At 34.9% G+C, this 17,464-nt stretch overlaps 1 protein-coding gene across 1 annotated transcript in view; it reads left to right on the top strand.

The window, feature by feature from the left end:
* KIF18A (kinesin family member 18A) overlaps nucleotides 1-14,980 on the top strand; it is a gene marked incomplete at its 3' end in the record, with an annotated part of 25,183 nt that extends 10,203 nt beyond the window's left edge. The window contains exons 6-12 of the mRNA XM_009575666.1: nucleotides 1,112-1,288; nucleotides 2,244-2,318; nucleotides 2,582-2,691; nucleotides 7,694-7,856; nucleotides 11,873-12,037; nucleotides 13,196-13,317; nucleotides 14,742-14,980. Of these exons, the coding sequence (XP_009573961.1) occupies nucleotides 1,112-1,288; nucleotides 2,244-2,318; nucleotides 2,582-2,691; nucleotides 7,694-7,856; nucleotides 11,873-12,037; nucleotides 13,196-13,317; nucleotides 14,742-14,980 (1,051 nt within the window). The remainder of the gene's footprint in view (nucleotides 1-1,111; nucleotides 1,289-2,243; nucleotides 2,319-2,581; nucleotides 2,692-7,693; nucleotides 7,857-11,872; nucleotides 12,038-13,195; nucleotides 13,318-14,741) is intronic.
* Between the last annotated feature and the right edge of the window lie 2,484 nt (nucleotides 14,981-17,464).

Here is a 17,464-nt window from a genome sequence, read left to right on the forward strand (position 1 = left end):
TTCTCAAAAATAGTTTGCAGCTACCTAAGGATGGTGTCAAAGATGAATGTACCTGATTTTCTTACCCACCTTTTTCAAAATCGAGCATATGTAGAGAAGCTTGCATGAATAAATAAATAGCCTGACAAGGACAAAGATTTTTCCAGAGGTTTATGCCCTTTAATCTTAGGGGAGGAGGCTTTTATAGGAGAAAACAACACCTATCCAAAGTTGTTCTTTTGTGCTGTTCCACACCCATACCCTGCTGTAAATTAGTCTCCTGATCAGGCTCACCAGCTCAAGGGAAGGAGTGGGGACAGTTACATGGGAGAATGACAAAACCTCCTAAACTTTTGCCAAAGCCAAGTCCGTTGCCTACAGCTACACCCTTTTTGTCCTTCTGGTCAGCTAGCAATTTCCCCCTTTAAAAATGCCAGGGGAAAATGATCAGAGATTTTCATTCCCTTCCTGGTGCCACACATTCTTATCACCATCATGTTGGAGTGGGAGGCAGAATTTAGAATCCGTACCATTGACATAAGTAAGATTCTTCGTGTTGACTTATTTGGTGTGAAATTGGGGCCCTAGTGACCTAAATTTGTACTGTGTGATGAAGATTCTGTAGATGTAATTGAAAAAAAGCTTCATGAAGCAGACTTTGGGTTGCCTGGAAAGGTTGTGGAGTCTCCGTCCTTGGAGATGTTGAAAACCCAACTGGGTATAGTCCTCGGCAGCTTGTGCTAGCTGACCCTGCATTGAGCAGAGGGATTGGACTAGATGGATCTTGAGAGGTCCTTCCCAACCTCAATTATTCTGTGAACTGAAAGTAATTTAATGTAGTCTACCTTTTCTGCTAGTTGCCCACATAACAAAAATAGTTGTTACGTGTCCAGACATCAGAAAGTAACCTGGCTAATACATGTGTTATAAAGATATTAAACAGTTCCAAGAGTTTTAAAACTGTTTGAGATGTATATGTAATTTCGAGGAAAATTACTTATGTCAAAGAAAAGTTCCAAGGCTGGCTGTTGTGTTTCGTGGCATTGTTGAAGTCCTAAGCAGACTTTTAGGCAGGTGAATATTTAAAGTACAGTTGACTAATCCATAAACATGCATATAACTCTTTTTCTAGAGCAAGAAACAGCACATCCCTTATCGAAACAGCAAGCTTACTCGTTTATTGAAAGATTCTCTTGGAGGAAATTGCCGAACAATAATGATAGCTGCTGTTAGTCCATCTTCTATGTTCTATGATGATACATATAATACTCTCAAGTATGCGAACCGAGCAAAGGATATCAAGTCTTCTGTGAGTATGTTGGTATTTCTTGATGTTTTGTCAGAGTATAATAATATAGTATTAAGAGAAGGAGAGTTATTTCTTTTAGAAGATCATAATTTCCTTCATTTTTTGTCTCAAAATTTTGTTGTTACCTCTTCTTTCTTACAGTCAACTCTTCATCATCTGAGTGATAGATGTAGTAGGTACAGAGAGAGTACAGCTGACTAGTTCTGACCTAAAAGCAACATAGCTTCATTAATGGGATTTTGCTGCCAGTTTGAAAGAGTTTGTTTTGTGAGCCTCAAATTTTGAAATAATCTTCAGCTGGTAGAATGCACAGCCAGTTTCAGTATCTTACTATTACATTCTCAGAGAACTGTAAAGCATATTAAAGAACTGTCTGAGCAGTTGTGCAAGAGCCAGTCCAGGTTTGTTACAGGTAGAATTCAGCTGGAGCCAAGCAGCAAAATGAGATTATATTGATAAATGAAAAGCTACAGGACACTGGGGTGTCCTGTCTTCTGCTTTCTATTATCCAGATTATTCTGATTTTTTTTTTTTCATAATCTTTTGTATCGCAGCTCCTAATTTCTTTTATGTAATATGGGGTTGACTGTAGTTTCCATTTGTTGCATACTTAAAGATAGTTTTTTATAATAAAATGCACAAGATATACATTAAATAGTAAAACTAGTCTGAATACATGCAAAATGTGCTTGCACATGTAAATGTAATAATTTTTTATTGTTTTGTTGAGGGAAATGGCATGGCTGTGGGCATGCAACAAATTATCGCAAAAGCTGAGAGTCATTTTTGTTGTGCAAGTCAGGATTGTATTCATCCCTTTCCTTATAATACAGTGCAAGTGTAATTATCTAGTAATACTAAGTGTAATTATCTAGTAATACACACAGTGTATTTATTATGCGGGAAAACATGAAGGAGCCTTCTTAAATTCTGACTTGTTTCTTTTCTTTAACAGTTGAAGAGCAATGTTGTTAGTTTGAACAGTCACATAAGCCAGTATGTTAAAATTTGCAATGAACAAAAGAAAGAGGTATGTGAAAAGCTATTGTTAAAAGTTTGAAAGATTAATTGTTATAACTTTGAATTAAAAAAATGTTTATGGGATTGAACCTATAAGGCAATATTGTCGTATTCTCCCATATAGTCTTTTGAAGTAAGATAGATGTTTTGTATTCTGAGAGGAATATCACCTACTGCCATTTGTAAAGCTTTTCAAGACATAAGCACAGAGTGATACGTTTAAAAAAACCCAAAAAACTACATTCCAACTAAAAGCTACCTTTTTTGTTCTAGATCGTAATGTTGAAAGAGAAACTGAGAGAATATGAAGAAAAGCAAGCAAGCATTCCTGAAAATCATAATGCAGCAGTACTTTCAAACAACCAGCAAATGGAAATACAAAGGTAAATTAATCATATTACGATCTTGCTTTAAAACTGGAGTTTGCATAACTTGTAAAAGCATTTGTAAAACAAACTTATTCTTTTCAGTATTGGTTTCCTCATTTTTAACATTGCTTTACTTAGACTAGGTGTGGCTTTGCATAACTTATCACTTCTTTTCAGAACAACTTGGTGGTGAATTTAAAACAAAACAAATATTGTGTACTTGAGGAAGTATCCTGATATTAACCTTCTAGGTAAATTATTTAGTAAAACACTGCAAGATAACCATGTGCTCTGATCCTCAAGAAGCTGACGTAACTCACTGACATCACGATTTAGATCAGTGATGAAGATCTTGCATCTATAGTTACTTTCTTATGAAGTATTTACTAAATTGACAGAACTGCGGCAATGTCAGTATTATGTGGATTATATTTATTCCCATCAAATTTCCATTAGAACTGCTGATATCAAGAGTATTTATTTATGATGGGGAATTGAATCTTACTAAAAGTTATGAGCTTCATCAGTGCACATGTGGTTTTTAAAATGCTTATGTGCTGGGTTTTTTAAACCTTATCAATAGCTTCATTATTGTAATGAAGATATTTCGTGGAGAAGTTGGGTATTTTTGTCCCAAGGATACCAATGTTATTCTGTATTAACATGCAGATGAAATTGTAATGAAACCATTAATAGCACAAAAGATTTTAGGACAAGAGTTCTCCTAGGAAGATCCAAAACTCTGTAGAGCTAAGAAGCAAAAGATTTTGGAGAAGAATAACAACCATCTTTAATCTTGGTTATTTAAAGTACCATATTGTAACATAGGTTTTCCGAAAAACTAAAATCAAATGTGAATTTTATAAATTCCTTATCCTATTTTGAGCCAATATTTAGCAAAATTGCTATGAATTGATTTTAAGTCACCTTGACTTCAGATCTGATTTCTATTGTTACTCTTGTGTTATTGGAAGGATCCCCATGTGAAAGCACTATCTTTCAAAAACTGAGTGCACGTGTGTGTGTATACGCATGTATGTATACATACATATGTACACACACATATGCAGTAGCAGATAAAAATGAAATGTGATTGTGAAAGGTTTAGTAGCAAAAATATTCAGTGCAAATCTGTATTTGTGGGAGGTACATGGCTGGGATAGGGTCATTCACTAAGGTGTTATCAGGAAGAACACTGAAAATTTGGTGAAAGTCCAGTGATGAAAAATAACTGCCAGCCAGACAATCAACTAAAAATTCATCAAATAAAAATGCAGTAAAAAAACCAAGCAAACAAACAAAACAACTAAATAGCCAAACAACTGGTCTCTATGTGGGCTGAACAATAACCTAACGATAGAAATAGAATGATAAATGTAACTAAATAGGGTGGTGTTATATTTGAGTGTTATGTAATAAAGAAATACAATACAGTCAAGGAAGGGGGGAAAAAGTTGAACATAACAGCAACAGAAGCTTCCTGATAGATCTGTCTATGGAACCGTCTTACCTGGAGGCTGATAGAAGTCCGTCTCATAGGACTTTTAAAACTCGGCAGAGTCCTTTAATAACAGAAAAAAATTGTTTTTCTGGTAGGAAGCTTATCTTCATAACCCAAAAAATGTGAAAATGTCTTAAAAGTAGGAGAAAGTTACTATAGTTTTAAAGTTATATTATCAATAAACTAGTCAAGATCTAGACTTTTAAAATTGAGATGATATGTTTTGGGGAGAGGGACAGTAGAATATTCAGAAGGCTCTTTTTTTAATAACTCTAGGAACGTGTTACCAAATAGAAATTGGCTGTCTCTTGCATTATACAAAAATTCCAAAACTATATGTTCTAATGGTGGTATTTCTCTTCACAATCCAGTTTAGCTGTTTTAGCAATCTGGCACAGGGTGGGAAGTGACACACGCGTGCGGCAGGAAGGAGCATATGAATGCTAGCTTTCAGCAAAGCTACTTAACTGGTCATTTTTGTGAGTAGACAGAATGTAGTTTGCATAAATGACAGCAGCTGCTGCTACTGCTGGCAGATACTCCTTCAGTAGTACCCTTCCTGCAAGGTTTAAGAGAGCCAAGAACTTGAAGTTCTTTCCACAAAGAGTTTAGGTTGTGTTTGTAGGTTCCTTACTTTCTATTGCTTTTGTATTTCTTGGTCTCTTTTTCTTCTTGGTAATGTTCCTGTCTATCTTTTCTGATGTGACAGTCTCTCATGAGAGCACACAAAAAGTAATAAATTAAGACATGTGATGTATGAATTTTGCAGAAGTCAATCTATTCCATAAGAAGGTTAGGTTTTGGGGTGAAAGTCTTTCTGGATATGTCTCTGCATATCTCATTACATATTTCTGAGAATTATTTGCCTACGTTTATTCAGTTAACTTTTTTTTTACTGGCCCTTTGAATGTGGTATTTTTTAACCTGGCAAACCTTCTGAGGCAAAAGTAAAAACCCATTCAAAGCAAAATGCTCTCTAACTAAGGTTCATTTTACTGGCATTCCAGAGATTTCAATAAATCTCTTGTTCAGGTTATTTAAATTTAATTTTCAAAAGAAGTGTAGGTTTCTAAGTCATGTTGATGGTTCTGACAGTTTTCCTGCATATTTTTGCACTCTAAGTCTTTAAGGTTAATTTAATTTCCTATGATTTGCTCTTTACTTCATTCTATGTGTGTGGGAAGAATCATTCAAGGGCCAGGTCTCTAAAATGTCTTTTCAAAATGCTGGACATAATTTATGCCAAGATTTGTTGGTCAGAGAATGTTTGCTTGGATTTTAATGTTCTGGAATATCCATAGAGACACATGTAAGCCTGTCCCATTCCTTCTAGATATCAGCAATAAAGTGAATGTTGCATTCTCTTCTTCCTCATGAGGATCCTGCCAGGTTCATCCTACTGATGGTATGGGTGATGAGTTGATTTCCCCCACATCCATTTACAGGTTTTGAAGGTATTCTGCTGTCTTCTCCCTTCCGTTTGGACAGGGTAGAGAGCTTTATCCATAGTCTCGTGTTTCAGTCCAATTACCTATGGCTTTTACTTCACTGTGACCTGGAAGAGATTCACTGATTACACCACTTGCTTCTTCAAACCCAAAGGTCATTCCTAGTCTAAATCTTAAAGATGCATTGTCTGCTAACCCTTCAAGTTTTGAGCTTGTTGAGATAGACAGTGGACACTGGCTTTGGAACTACCACCGACAGGTCCACGAGGTCTTTGAGACTAGGTAGTCCAGAGAGTTCATACCCTGGATATGCCTACAGGATTACTTTGTCATTTTTAAGTGAAGAAGAGAGGGTAAAGATAACTCCATAAGAATAGAAGTGTGCTTACTGAAAGAGTGAATCCAGCTCAAGGTAGGAGCTTTGCAAAGGCTTCTATATTTGATGCTATATTTGGGACATTGATGATTATGAGTACAGAAAGGGTTGATTTACCAGTAATAGTTCCTCACAGTGACTGTACCTAGAATCAGAATCTGCAGCCTCTCTTAAATTATGCCCAGGGTTTTACTGTGAGGGAAACTGAGAGAGAGGATTCACCTTCATTTCTTATTGCTGTGTTTCCCAGGCAGCTGGGAGGAATCATGTTTCTATGGATACTACGGAGGAAAAAAGTTCTCCAACCAGTTGTGCAGTAGATGGTATAGTACTGCAGATTGTATAGATAGTAAGTGTAGGGTAAGAACCCTGATACTCTGCAGCTGACTATTTTGTTCCTTAAAGAAATATTATTTCTAAATTCTCTGTGTGTTTTAGTACACGTTTTTTCCTAGATACGATAGCATTCTCCGGACACTTTTAGGTAAAACTGTTTAATTTCTAAAACTCTAGAGAAGAATTCTTTTGTTAATTCTGTTTGTTTTTAAAATGAGAGTAATAAAACACTAGAATAAAAGACTCGGAGTTACTCAGACTTTAGACTGAAATGGAATTGCTACTTCTGAAACACACTGGCAAGAAATCAACTACATGGCAAGAATGTCTCTTCAACTTGCTCTCTAGTTGAACCTATGCGTTATTTTATAGTATTTTTACAGTATTTAATTTTGTGATCTTTTATAATAAACACTGTGTAACAACCTCAAATGTTGCATGTCTTTAGAACATTTGCATGTTAGACTGTGCCTTTATTCTTATGTAAAGTTCTAACAAGTCAATAGGATGTTATGAAATGGCTTGTATACAAGCTTGGTCATTATCAAGATACACAGTATCTTTTGGGCTATTCTGTACTGCATTTTCAGTATTCAGGAGCAAAGTGAAAAAGTATCACCACTGAAATTTATATTGTAACATGGTAATGCTTCCAGGCTTTCTCCTTATCCTTGTTATTCTGATTTGCATTGCAGACTAGGGATAAGCAGATTTTGAGGCCATTTAAACATTGGTCTCCTTGGAATAACTCTTAAGTACCTTCTATCACTAGTTTGCTTTTTCCCCCCTGTTAGCCTAGTGTGTGTTAAAACATGATGCGTGTTCTGATTTTTGTAGTCTGTTAGTGATTAAAATTGTACAACAGAACTTCAGAGAAAGTAAGCAACTGAAGACTCTTTTGTGGTTTTCCTTTTTTGAGAGATAGCTAGCAGGTTTTTTGAAGGAGACCTTGTGTGTCTATGGCAACAGTAGACTGATCTGTTTAATAAATTGGTATAAGAAGTAGAGAACATAAGCATTTAGTGTCTTTTGGAGGTAGAGATAAGACTTATGTGAAGAAGTTCCAGATGTCTTTCTTCTGAATCCCAGTGTCTTCTTCATAAATACTTGGTTTATTTTTAGTGACCCCTTCAAAATTTCACATCCCATTTCCAGTTTGAGTACATAAAATCTTTACTGATGTCCTGACACTTTATTTAGTGCTCATCTATAACAGGCTTTACTTCTTTCCTCTTAATTTTTTTTATATTTATTCTATTAACTAGGAATTGAAAGTTCCCCTTGTAAAGGAGATGGTCATAAAAAAAGTATTCAGTAAGTAATCCATTATTTATTTGTATCCTTTGGTTCTAATAGATACAAAGAAATCCTTAAAAATGTGTTTGCAAACCGTGAGGAAATCAGAAAAGAATACCTCAAGTTGGAAATGCGACTGAAAGAAAACGCACTGAAGACGTATTACCAGAAACAATGTCATGAACAAATTCAACTGATGTGCTCTGAAGAAAGAGTAGAAAAGGTGAGTTTTCTATAATGTAATACCAGGTATCATCTCTCTTCATTTTGCTATACTAATGTACAAATTTTGCTTAAGTAATTATATAATTAGTTAATGTTTAAATATTTAATTAAAATGGGACACACAGATTATCACTCACATAACATTTTCTGACATTAATACGGAAAATGTAGTAGTAATGCCAGGTGTGCTATTTTTTTCCACATTGCACAAAAAACTGTTGATGTGCTTATTGCTGCCAGTTACGAAAACTTTTCAACTTGTCCTTACGTAGGCTTGATTGTCATAGTTACTTAAGATCTGACTAGACTTAAGAGACTCGTGGTGCTCTTGTCCAAAACCAAAGCATGTTAATGTATGTATAGTACAGCCATTAAAGCTATTATCAAGCTGAGAAATCCATTTGTGTTTCATAAGGAAAAGCATGGACCTTGTGCTAAACAAGGTGGATTCTTATCATTGACGTTTTCAGTTGTCACCAGGAAAATATTTGGATAGCTGCTTAAGGACAGTGTCATGTGAACTGAAATAATTATATTTAGTTGCCTTAAATTTTAAGAGAAGAATTTGGGGGCTAAGTATGAACAATTGCCGTTGTGCAGCATTAAATGCTCGTGTCTTTCTGGAAGAATCGAAGTATAAATAAGTAAGCATGGTTAGAAAGTATCTTAATTTTTCTGATAAAAGTCAGCTTAAAATGTTTTTTGTAGATACGAAGTTGGGGGTAGGGCTGATTTTGCTTAGTCACAGTAACAATCTGTATTTGGCCGAAAATGATAGTTTACCATATGACTATTTTTTTCCCAGTGATTCACATGAAATTTGGTCCTTAAATAAATGTCAAAGTGAAAATATATCACACGTTTTTGCTTGTCATTAATGAAGATATTTCAAGTGACTAATGTGTTCTAGAATTCTCTTTTATTCTGTAGAAACTCCGAAGTAGTATTTTCTATCTGTACCATACTTTTAAATGCTGCTTACAATGGAACGTAGCTATATCTCTATTCATAATGAGAAGTTATACCTTCATACGCTCTATTTCATACGAATGTTTTTTATGAGCTGATTTAACTTTTGAGTGTTAACAGTGCTGCACTCAAATGTTGGTTTTGCCATTAATTAACTTACACATGTGATTTACTAAGGGTCAAGAGTCACTGTCCTATAAGTACAATATCTTATTTATTAACAAGAGTAAGTCACTGTAATGGTAAAATTAAATGTCCTTTTGTGACTACTTTGGAACAAATTGGATTTTAATTTGGAATCCAGTCATTTGATTACCAAAATGACTGCTCACATTTCCCTTGTGCACTATAATGGTTCTGTTCTTCCTTGTATTTTTACATGTTTGCTGTTTTCCTAAATGCCTCTGGGTTTTCTTTCTGTAAAATACACTGTTAGCCCACAGGGGTATTTCTGAAATATTAATTTTTAAGGGAAAAATTTTACTTATGAAGTATTTTCTCATCTTACACTTAATTGTCCGTGCTCTAATAATGATTTTAGGTAAGTTAACACGAAGCAAATGATATCTTATCTATACTGGAACAACCCCAGTTTGAACACTTTAATTCAAAACAATAATTTCAGAAAGAAGGAAAAAACTTACGTATGAGTTTAGGTTACCTTAATCTCTGTTCTTACAAATGCTTTCTTGTTGCAAAAATTTTGTCACAATTTATCTTGTGAAATTCAGTCCATCCTGGACCAGTAATAAATCATTTCCATTTTCCACATAACTGCCCCTGTTTTCCAGCTTGTTTTAGAACTTGGATGCTGTTTACATCGTCTTGTCTAATGCCCGTCCTCCACTCTCGTTACCTGTATTTCTGCATCTGTGTTGTTTTCCTATTGCATGCTAGGTATCAGCTGCAGCAGTGTTAGCCAGAAAACATTTATGCCAATAGGAGAACATGTATAGAGCATTCCTCTTTGTATGGAAACATAAAAAGTTAGTATGTACCCCTGTGTTATAATTACTTCTAACTATCTTGCTGAGCTTGAAGAAGTCTACTCAGTTTTGACCTATTTTATCTTGAAGGTGTCTACGTCAGTCATGGAATCGGTTTTACAATTTTTTTATTTTTAAAGACATGGCAAAAAACTGCTGGTACTTTGATAGGCTTTAAAAAAAGTATATTTGTTTTAAAATCACTTCTCCATTTCTGATTGCCACTTTAACATTATTTTTACTGTTTGGAAAAGGAGCGTATTTCTGGAAAGCAGTCAGTCTATCTTGGTTTCCAAGTTTTTCTGCTTACTGCAATTGCCCATGCTGGATCCAAAAATGCTGTTGTATATGTCCCAGTTCTTCAGCCTGGGAGGGACGATTTCTTCTATATCTCTTGTGATTTTTTTTCAATTACAAAACAGAATAGCAACCAAGTACCTCTGGAGGTTGTGTACAGCTAGCACGCATAACCATATTTTTTCTGTTGTAGCACATCAATGTAACATGTCCTTTCTTCCTGGGAACCTGTGAGATGGGTTCATCAAATGGTGGGATATTGTCGATACCACCTTCAATCCTAATACCTCTCCTGCACTGTGTAAAAGCTGAAGTATGCAAAACAAGGCATTTGAGTTTCTCTGCTTCAGCAGTCCTGAAAGCTCTCCCCTAGTCTCAGAAGGAACTCCCTCCTTCCTCTCTGAAGGAACCAGTGGTCATTGCGAGCTTTAGTCTGACAGCTAACTCTTCCTCCTGGTACTTTCCCTAAGGAGCTGGTCCTTTAAAAAGTGACTTTGTATTCTCTGGATCCTCTATCATCTTAGCAGATAAGACAGTCTAAAGAGAAAGTAAAGTGAAATTCGGGCCAGAATCTAGTCTTTGACCTGGTAAGTTGCCTGGAGTACACATGTAGTTCAGTTGTCTACCATGCTGGTTCTGTGTTCTGCACACCATGTATTGAAGTAAGCATTTTGAAAAGTCAGTTTAAGAAATGCAATCTGCATCTCTCCACGTACTGTTCCTGTTTCCTACAGTATGTTCAGAAGGGCACCTTTGTGCAACATTAGGGAGATACATGCAGAGCTTCTTATGACGTTTTATAATAGAACTAATTTGGCCTGCTATTCTAAATATGTAGATTTATTCTAATTGATGAAGTTTTCATTTAGAGTGTTAATTTTGGAACATATGGTTGTAGAGATTTAGGTTTATATAATTTTTTAAAATTAACTGGGTTCTGTATGTTTGATTTTGTTGAATGTAGCAATATACTTGAAATGTTTTGTGGTTTTTTGGTTTGTTTGGGTTTTTTTTAACTAAGTAAAGTTTAGTCATAGCTGAACTCTGTGAACTCTATCTAAAGTTAATGTTCTCTATGACTCGTTGAGTTAGTGACCTAATTTTTAAAGTATACTGCAAACTATGGTCATCCTCTGAATAGAAAGAATCTCCTTTGCCTTCTTAGGGTGCTACCTCATTCATATCCAGCTTGCTATTGCTGGTTTTGTGCCTTTTTGTTGTCAGATTTCAGAGAAGCATCAGAAGAATTTTGATGCTTGAAGATAGAGGGTTTTCCTTTTGCCAAATACTTTATCCTTTAGTGGGCTTTTTCTAGGACATACTGCATTAGGAAAACAAAGCAGATAGAATTCCTTCTTCATATTCACGCATGAGTTACTAGAAATTACTAGGTTATGTTGTATCTAGAAGTGTGTTTGTCTGTATATGCACATGTAGTTTTTCCAGTCTTTCCAACTGAAGGTAATTAAGGCCTAGAACAGAAATTGATCAAGTCCAACGTATTATTCTTTAATGGAATAATTAATCAAATGATTATATTCTCTATTGCAAGGGCTTCCAGGGAAAAAAATTTGAAAATGTTGAAATATAATTCAGTAATGCCTGTAAGGAGAATGTGCTACTTAACTTTTATTAAACTGGTCAAAAATGAAAAATGTTTGTTATGCTCAGTTGAGTATAAAAGCATAGAAAAAAAAAATTTTTATATAGAGATGTTTGTGAACATCATTTGAAAGTTTTCCCCTTAAATGCTAATTTTTAGGCCACTTGCAAGCGGGATCAAAGGCTTGCAATGCTTAGAACTCACCGCATACACATGCAGAAGAAGAAAGAAGAGGAGGTCGAACATTTTGAGGAAAATACCAATTGGCTGCATCGTGTTGAAAGTGAAATGCGCCTCCTGGGTCAAGATGGGTGTATTCCGAAGGTAAAATGCCTTTCACTTCAAGGGCAGATTTCATGCATTGTAGGCAACATCAGACTATAGTGAAGAATATATTTCCCCACCCCCACCCCCTTCGTCTTGCTTCTACTCATGGCTTCTGCTTTAATTCTTTCAGGGTGGTTTCAAATTCTAGTGTTAGCTGTTTCCGTTCTTCTGCCCCAAAAGTACTTCATTGTTTGTGCGAGTATTCCTTGTTCATGAAGGTATACAATTACATACAAAAATGCATGCTAAAGGGGAATAAGTATGATACGGCTGAGCAGTTCAGATGGCTGCCAGAGAGTTGATCTTGCTCCTGGCCATACACTTCTATTCTTGCCTGTACAGTAGCTCCTGGTGCTCGTCTAACCATGTGACAACCTAATTCTTAGCCTGGCCAAAAAACCCCACCTTTTCGGAGGGTGCTAGGGGAGGAGTGGGAAGGGGGAAAGAAGTGGGAAGCTGTGTTCTCTGCCAAGTTTTAGCAAGTAGAGTCAACTCAGTGCAGCCTCAGACAAGCACCAGAGCTGGCAGAAGGGAAGGGAGGAAAGTCTGTGCAGGAAGAAGAGGAGGAAAAGAAAGGTGGGGGGTTGTTCCTCCCTGCCTTTTAGTTTCAGCCAGCAGTTGGAGTGGCTTAAATGATAGTGTAATGAGCACTTACGTGACACGTGTAATGGAATATATTTCAATACTGTATTTTTATTGGGATGACTACAATTTGTTGATACCTTAAAAGAAATTAACTTTAGATGTTTCAAACAAGATATTGGCATCTCAGGAAGATGACTGAATACAGTGAAGACTTGTCACTAGACAATGTCACTGAAACTTAGATATGGAGCAAGTGCACAGGAAAAGAGGCAAGCATATTTTTGGGCATGCACAGATAAGCATACATGTGTGCCTGTTGGATTCTTAATGCTAATTACAGCACACTCACTGTTGGTCAAAGGAAATCTACAAAGCAATATTTATGCATGTGAATAAGAATCGAACAATTCATACTTTTCTACCATAAAACTTTATTATAATAATATAGATCGACTCCATCTTTACTTTTCAATATAGGATGAATTAATATTATTTTCAGTTTAAATTTTAGTTTCTCACTTTCAGTTTGACGTCCAGTTGTTTGGGTTTTTTTCTTGCTAATTTCCCAAGGAACTCTGTAAAGATCTGCAGTGTTGCCATTTAAACCTAGAAGTTAAGGACCTGAAAGCCCAGATTGAGCACATGTTATCTCTGGTGTCCCTTCAAGATCAGCATTATAAGCAGACAGAAAAGTAAGTATGGTTTCATAGCAGGCCTGATAACACTTCTAATCTGACATTTGTAACTTCAGAAGACATATCGACATATCTATAGAATTTAGTTTTAGTTGAAACAAAAGCAAGATTTTTTCAAGCTTTTTTTCCCTGCATTAGTCGTGTTTTCTTAAGCAAAAAGATATGTAAAATAATAAATATTGGTCTCTCCCTGTGTTAGTCGTGTTTTCTTAAGCAAAAAGATATGTAAAATAATAAATATTGGTCTGTACCCACCATTGTTTAACAGAAACTGCAGGGATACTCTAGTGCTTCTTATTTCTATTTAATTTTCTTCTTTGCATAGTTTTTACAAATTGTTCAATAGATCATGGTGTCTTATTTTCCTCTTCTGTGTTCTGTATTGGTTTTTTATAAGTGTTTGTGTTCTCTTTTAATTCCTTGCACTGTAGACATTAATTAATTTACCTGTATTAAAAATTGTTACCATTAAACTCTTATATAGCTAGTCAGACTGAAAAAAGCTGAATTTGCAGGTAAGCATCAGCTCTTTTTCTATTATCAGTCTCTCGAAAATGTTGAAGACTAGCTTTCAGAGTGTGACATTAGGAATAAGAAGTAATCGCAAATCTGTTCAGTAAATAAGTATGTTAAATTTATAATTAAATCCAAATGAAATAACCAGCTTTTCTTCCTCCTTTGGAGAAGAAGCTGTTACCATAAACATTACAAAAACTAATACATAAACCTGCAAAACTGAAAACAAAATTTTTAAAGCTATGTTGTTAGTAATTACAAAGTTGCTTCTTTGGGTTTTTATACACATATCCCTTTCCCTATTGCTTGAACCTACTGTTTATTCTTGCCATAGTTAATGAATTCCTGTGTTCAGATAGAATTCCTAAACTTTTGTCACTTTAATTTGATTTGCAGTTGTGTGTGGATCTTAATGTATTCCATTCTTTAATTAAAGATCCCAGTATCTAAATTTATTTGGACTAGGCTTCTGATAAAGTTTTATACACATCTAATTAAGATGTGCTTGGCTTAAACCACATTGTTTGGTTTATACTCTTTTCTTTTATCTGATACTTGATTGAGTTCTGACTTTCTAAAATTAAGATATACTGACTGTATTTCTGAGGTGTTTGGGGGACTGAAGATCTTGGACACTGAGTTAAAACTATACTTAGTTAGTAAATGCCTAGAATGAAATACAAGATTTTGCAAAAAAGAAAAATTACTCTACTTAGTCATGAAAATTTCCTCTCGGTGTTATGGTATTCCCCAAAAATATATTAAAGTAAATTACACAGCAGAACTTGGCGGGGGGCGGGGGAGGGAAGGCAAAAAATCCCTCGTATTCCTAATAGTGGCAGTGCTAGTAAGGATCAGATTAGTTATGACTTAGTCATCTAGTCTTGCCTCTTGTTGTTTTACAGAGTACTAAATACTTTGCTTCCAGTTCTTCGCAAGCAATACCTGACTTTGAAAGAAGCTGGCTTGACAAATAATTTAACTGAGACTGAATTTGGGGAGGTTGAGCAGCTGATTCAAAGACAAAAATCAGTAGTTTGGGCTGACCAGACTGAAGAAAACGAACAAAATCAAAACCATGAACTAGAGTTGTCATCTATCTTTGCATTCCCACAACTTGTGAACAGACCAAACACCCCATGCCGTAAGTATATAATTAATTAGTTCTCTGTTGGAAATACTTTTAAATGTTTTCTGCAAAAGCTATGTCATCCATAAACACAGTGGATGCACACTTCTGCAAATATCAAAGCCAAATGTAAAACCGAGCCTCAGACCCACTTTTTATAAATTATATACCATTCTTAATTGGATATAGGAAATGTTTCGTGTATGTATATGTATATATATGCCTGTATTTTCATTTATAATTTAGACTGTTATTATCTGCCTGAAATTCGTAATTTTTTTATTATATTAAAAAAACCCCAAACCCCTAAAAAATGGCATTTATGACATGTTAAGATTGGATTTGTGGAAGTATAAGTCTGACTGAAGAAGGAAAGAAGTACGAACTTCTCTAAACCACTTGTAAAATAAGAATTCAAGACTCATGAGCAATGGGGTTTTCACTTGGAGATCGGTATTGTATATGTGCAAGACAAACATGAAGCCGTGCTCCTAGCTGGTATTTATTTTATATCATAGGCATATTTTTTTATATACTTTTTTCCTTTTAGAGGGACTTTTTTTTCTTACAGAATAGGTAGGGAAATATACCCAAATAGAGATCCAGTAAACTGTATAATATACTTTCTAACTAAATATTGATTGTAGAGACTCTGTCTTGTCATATGTGGGTTATCATTGTTGTGAATTTTAATTCCTGACGTTAGTAAGCTTCATTAGAGTTCTCAATTAATCTCCTTCTGTTCCACCTTTCCTGAAGTCCAGTGTTGTAAGAGGCCAGATCTGTTCTTGCTGAAATTAACACTAAAATAACTATTAATGAAATTGTACATGAACTTTTAAGGCATAAGCATTTCACTCCATTAAAATCATTAGACATAATTTGAGGGGTTGTCTTGAAAGTCTTATGTAGAGGTTTTCCAATTATTCTCTTGTTCTAGATGTTGTTGAACTGTATGTTCACCTGTGTAAATGGACACCATATTTTTCAGTTAAGATGGACTTTTTTCAGCTGTAAGTGGTGTCTTTGCCTGAAGATGTCCATAGAAATCTTTTGTGTATTTTTATATTTGTTCACTTGTTGTTCTTTGGAAAAGGAAATAGGACACATTACTTTCCCTCCTTTCCCCCTCTTATTAAATGCAGGAGAAAACATGGTAGAAACAACTGTCCTCCAAACTTTGTAACTTTTACAGGAAAGGTTATGATAATTTCTAACACGACACTTCTCAATTTTTTTTTTTTTATGCTCTTCATCTGATTGTGTGCTCTTTCCATTTGCTTTTGACTAGTTGTATAAATGCGTTGATACTTTTAGGGGATTGCCTAAAAGTTGCCAGGACTTTTTTTCCAAATTACTGAAGATTTTTAATCTTCACAAAGAATCTACGTCTCTCTCTCATTGGCAGCTTAAGTCAGTGAGCTAACATAAAATAAGTTTTCTTCAACAGCTTTTTTTTCCCCTCAATACTGCTTGTTAGTGTAAGACTTACTATTCAGCAGGTAGCCATTGTTGTACAAAAATTTCTAAACATAAGTCATTGTGCAGAATAAGACATATTGCTACTAGGTACTAAAGTACTGACAATTTGACATTAGACGTTTGAATTTGAAATTGAGTTGGAATTGAATTGAGAATTGGCTTTGTGTACTGGAAGAAGTTAAAGTTCTAAAAGTGATTAATTGGACATTAAATTATTTAATTTTAAAACACTGAGATAACAAGTGAACATGAACAGTAGCAGCTCTGCTCAGAAAAAATAAACTCTTTTCAAACAATATTTTTACAGTATCATTTTAATATTAATGTGTCCTTACCTAAAATACTACTGGTGTTGACACAATCATTTCCATACATCCTGGGAGGTGTGGTGGAAAAAAGTAATCCACTTACCAGTGCTTTAAAAAGTTTTCTGTTGAACACAAAATAATACAATGAAATAGCTCTTCTTCAATTGTTTGTTTGAATTCACATTTAAAATATTTTGAACTATTAGCTGATATTATGTTATAGAAATCCATTTCTCTTGTGCAGAACGTATATAACAAACTAAAAAGAAAAAACCCATAAACCAGAAAAAATACATTAGCATGGGAAAATGAGTAGTAGTACAAGGGCAACATCCCAATCAGAAATAGGAAGGATGTAGTAATTCTTTTTTCCTTTAAAGATGAAATAAATTATTCAAGAATCCAATTCCTTCTCCCTAAAGTCATCTCAGAAGTATGCTTGGCAAATGTTAGCAAGAGCTGACCTAAGAACATAGTGAACAAATAAAAAAGAAGATTTATACAGATCTCCTCACACCTTTGGCGCATTGATATTTTATTATTTATAATTTGTTCAAGATGTGTTGGGAAGGAAATAGTGTTTTGCACCAAGATAAAAAAAAAAACCACATTAAAACATTAGCCACATGCTACACAGTGGTCATTATTCCTTATATAAAAATCCATATTTCACATATAACATAATTGCATGGACTTCAACTTGTCAGCA

Source organism: Fulmarus glacialis, unplaced genomic scaffold, assembly GCF_000690835.1.
Source record: "Fulmarus glacialis isolate BGI_N327 unplaced genomic scaffold, ASM69083v1 scaffold15364, whole genome shotgun sequence".
Classification (NCBI taxonomy): Eukaryota; Metazoa; Chordata; class Aves; order Procellariiformes; family Procellariidae; genus Fulmarus; species Fulmarus glacialis.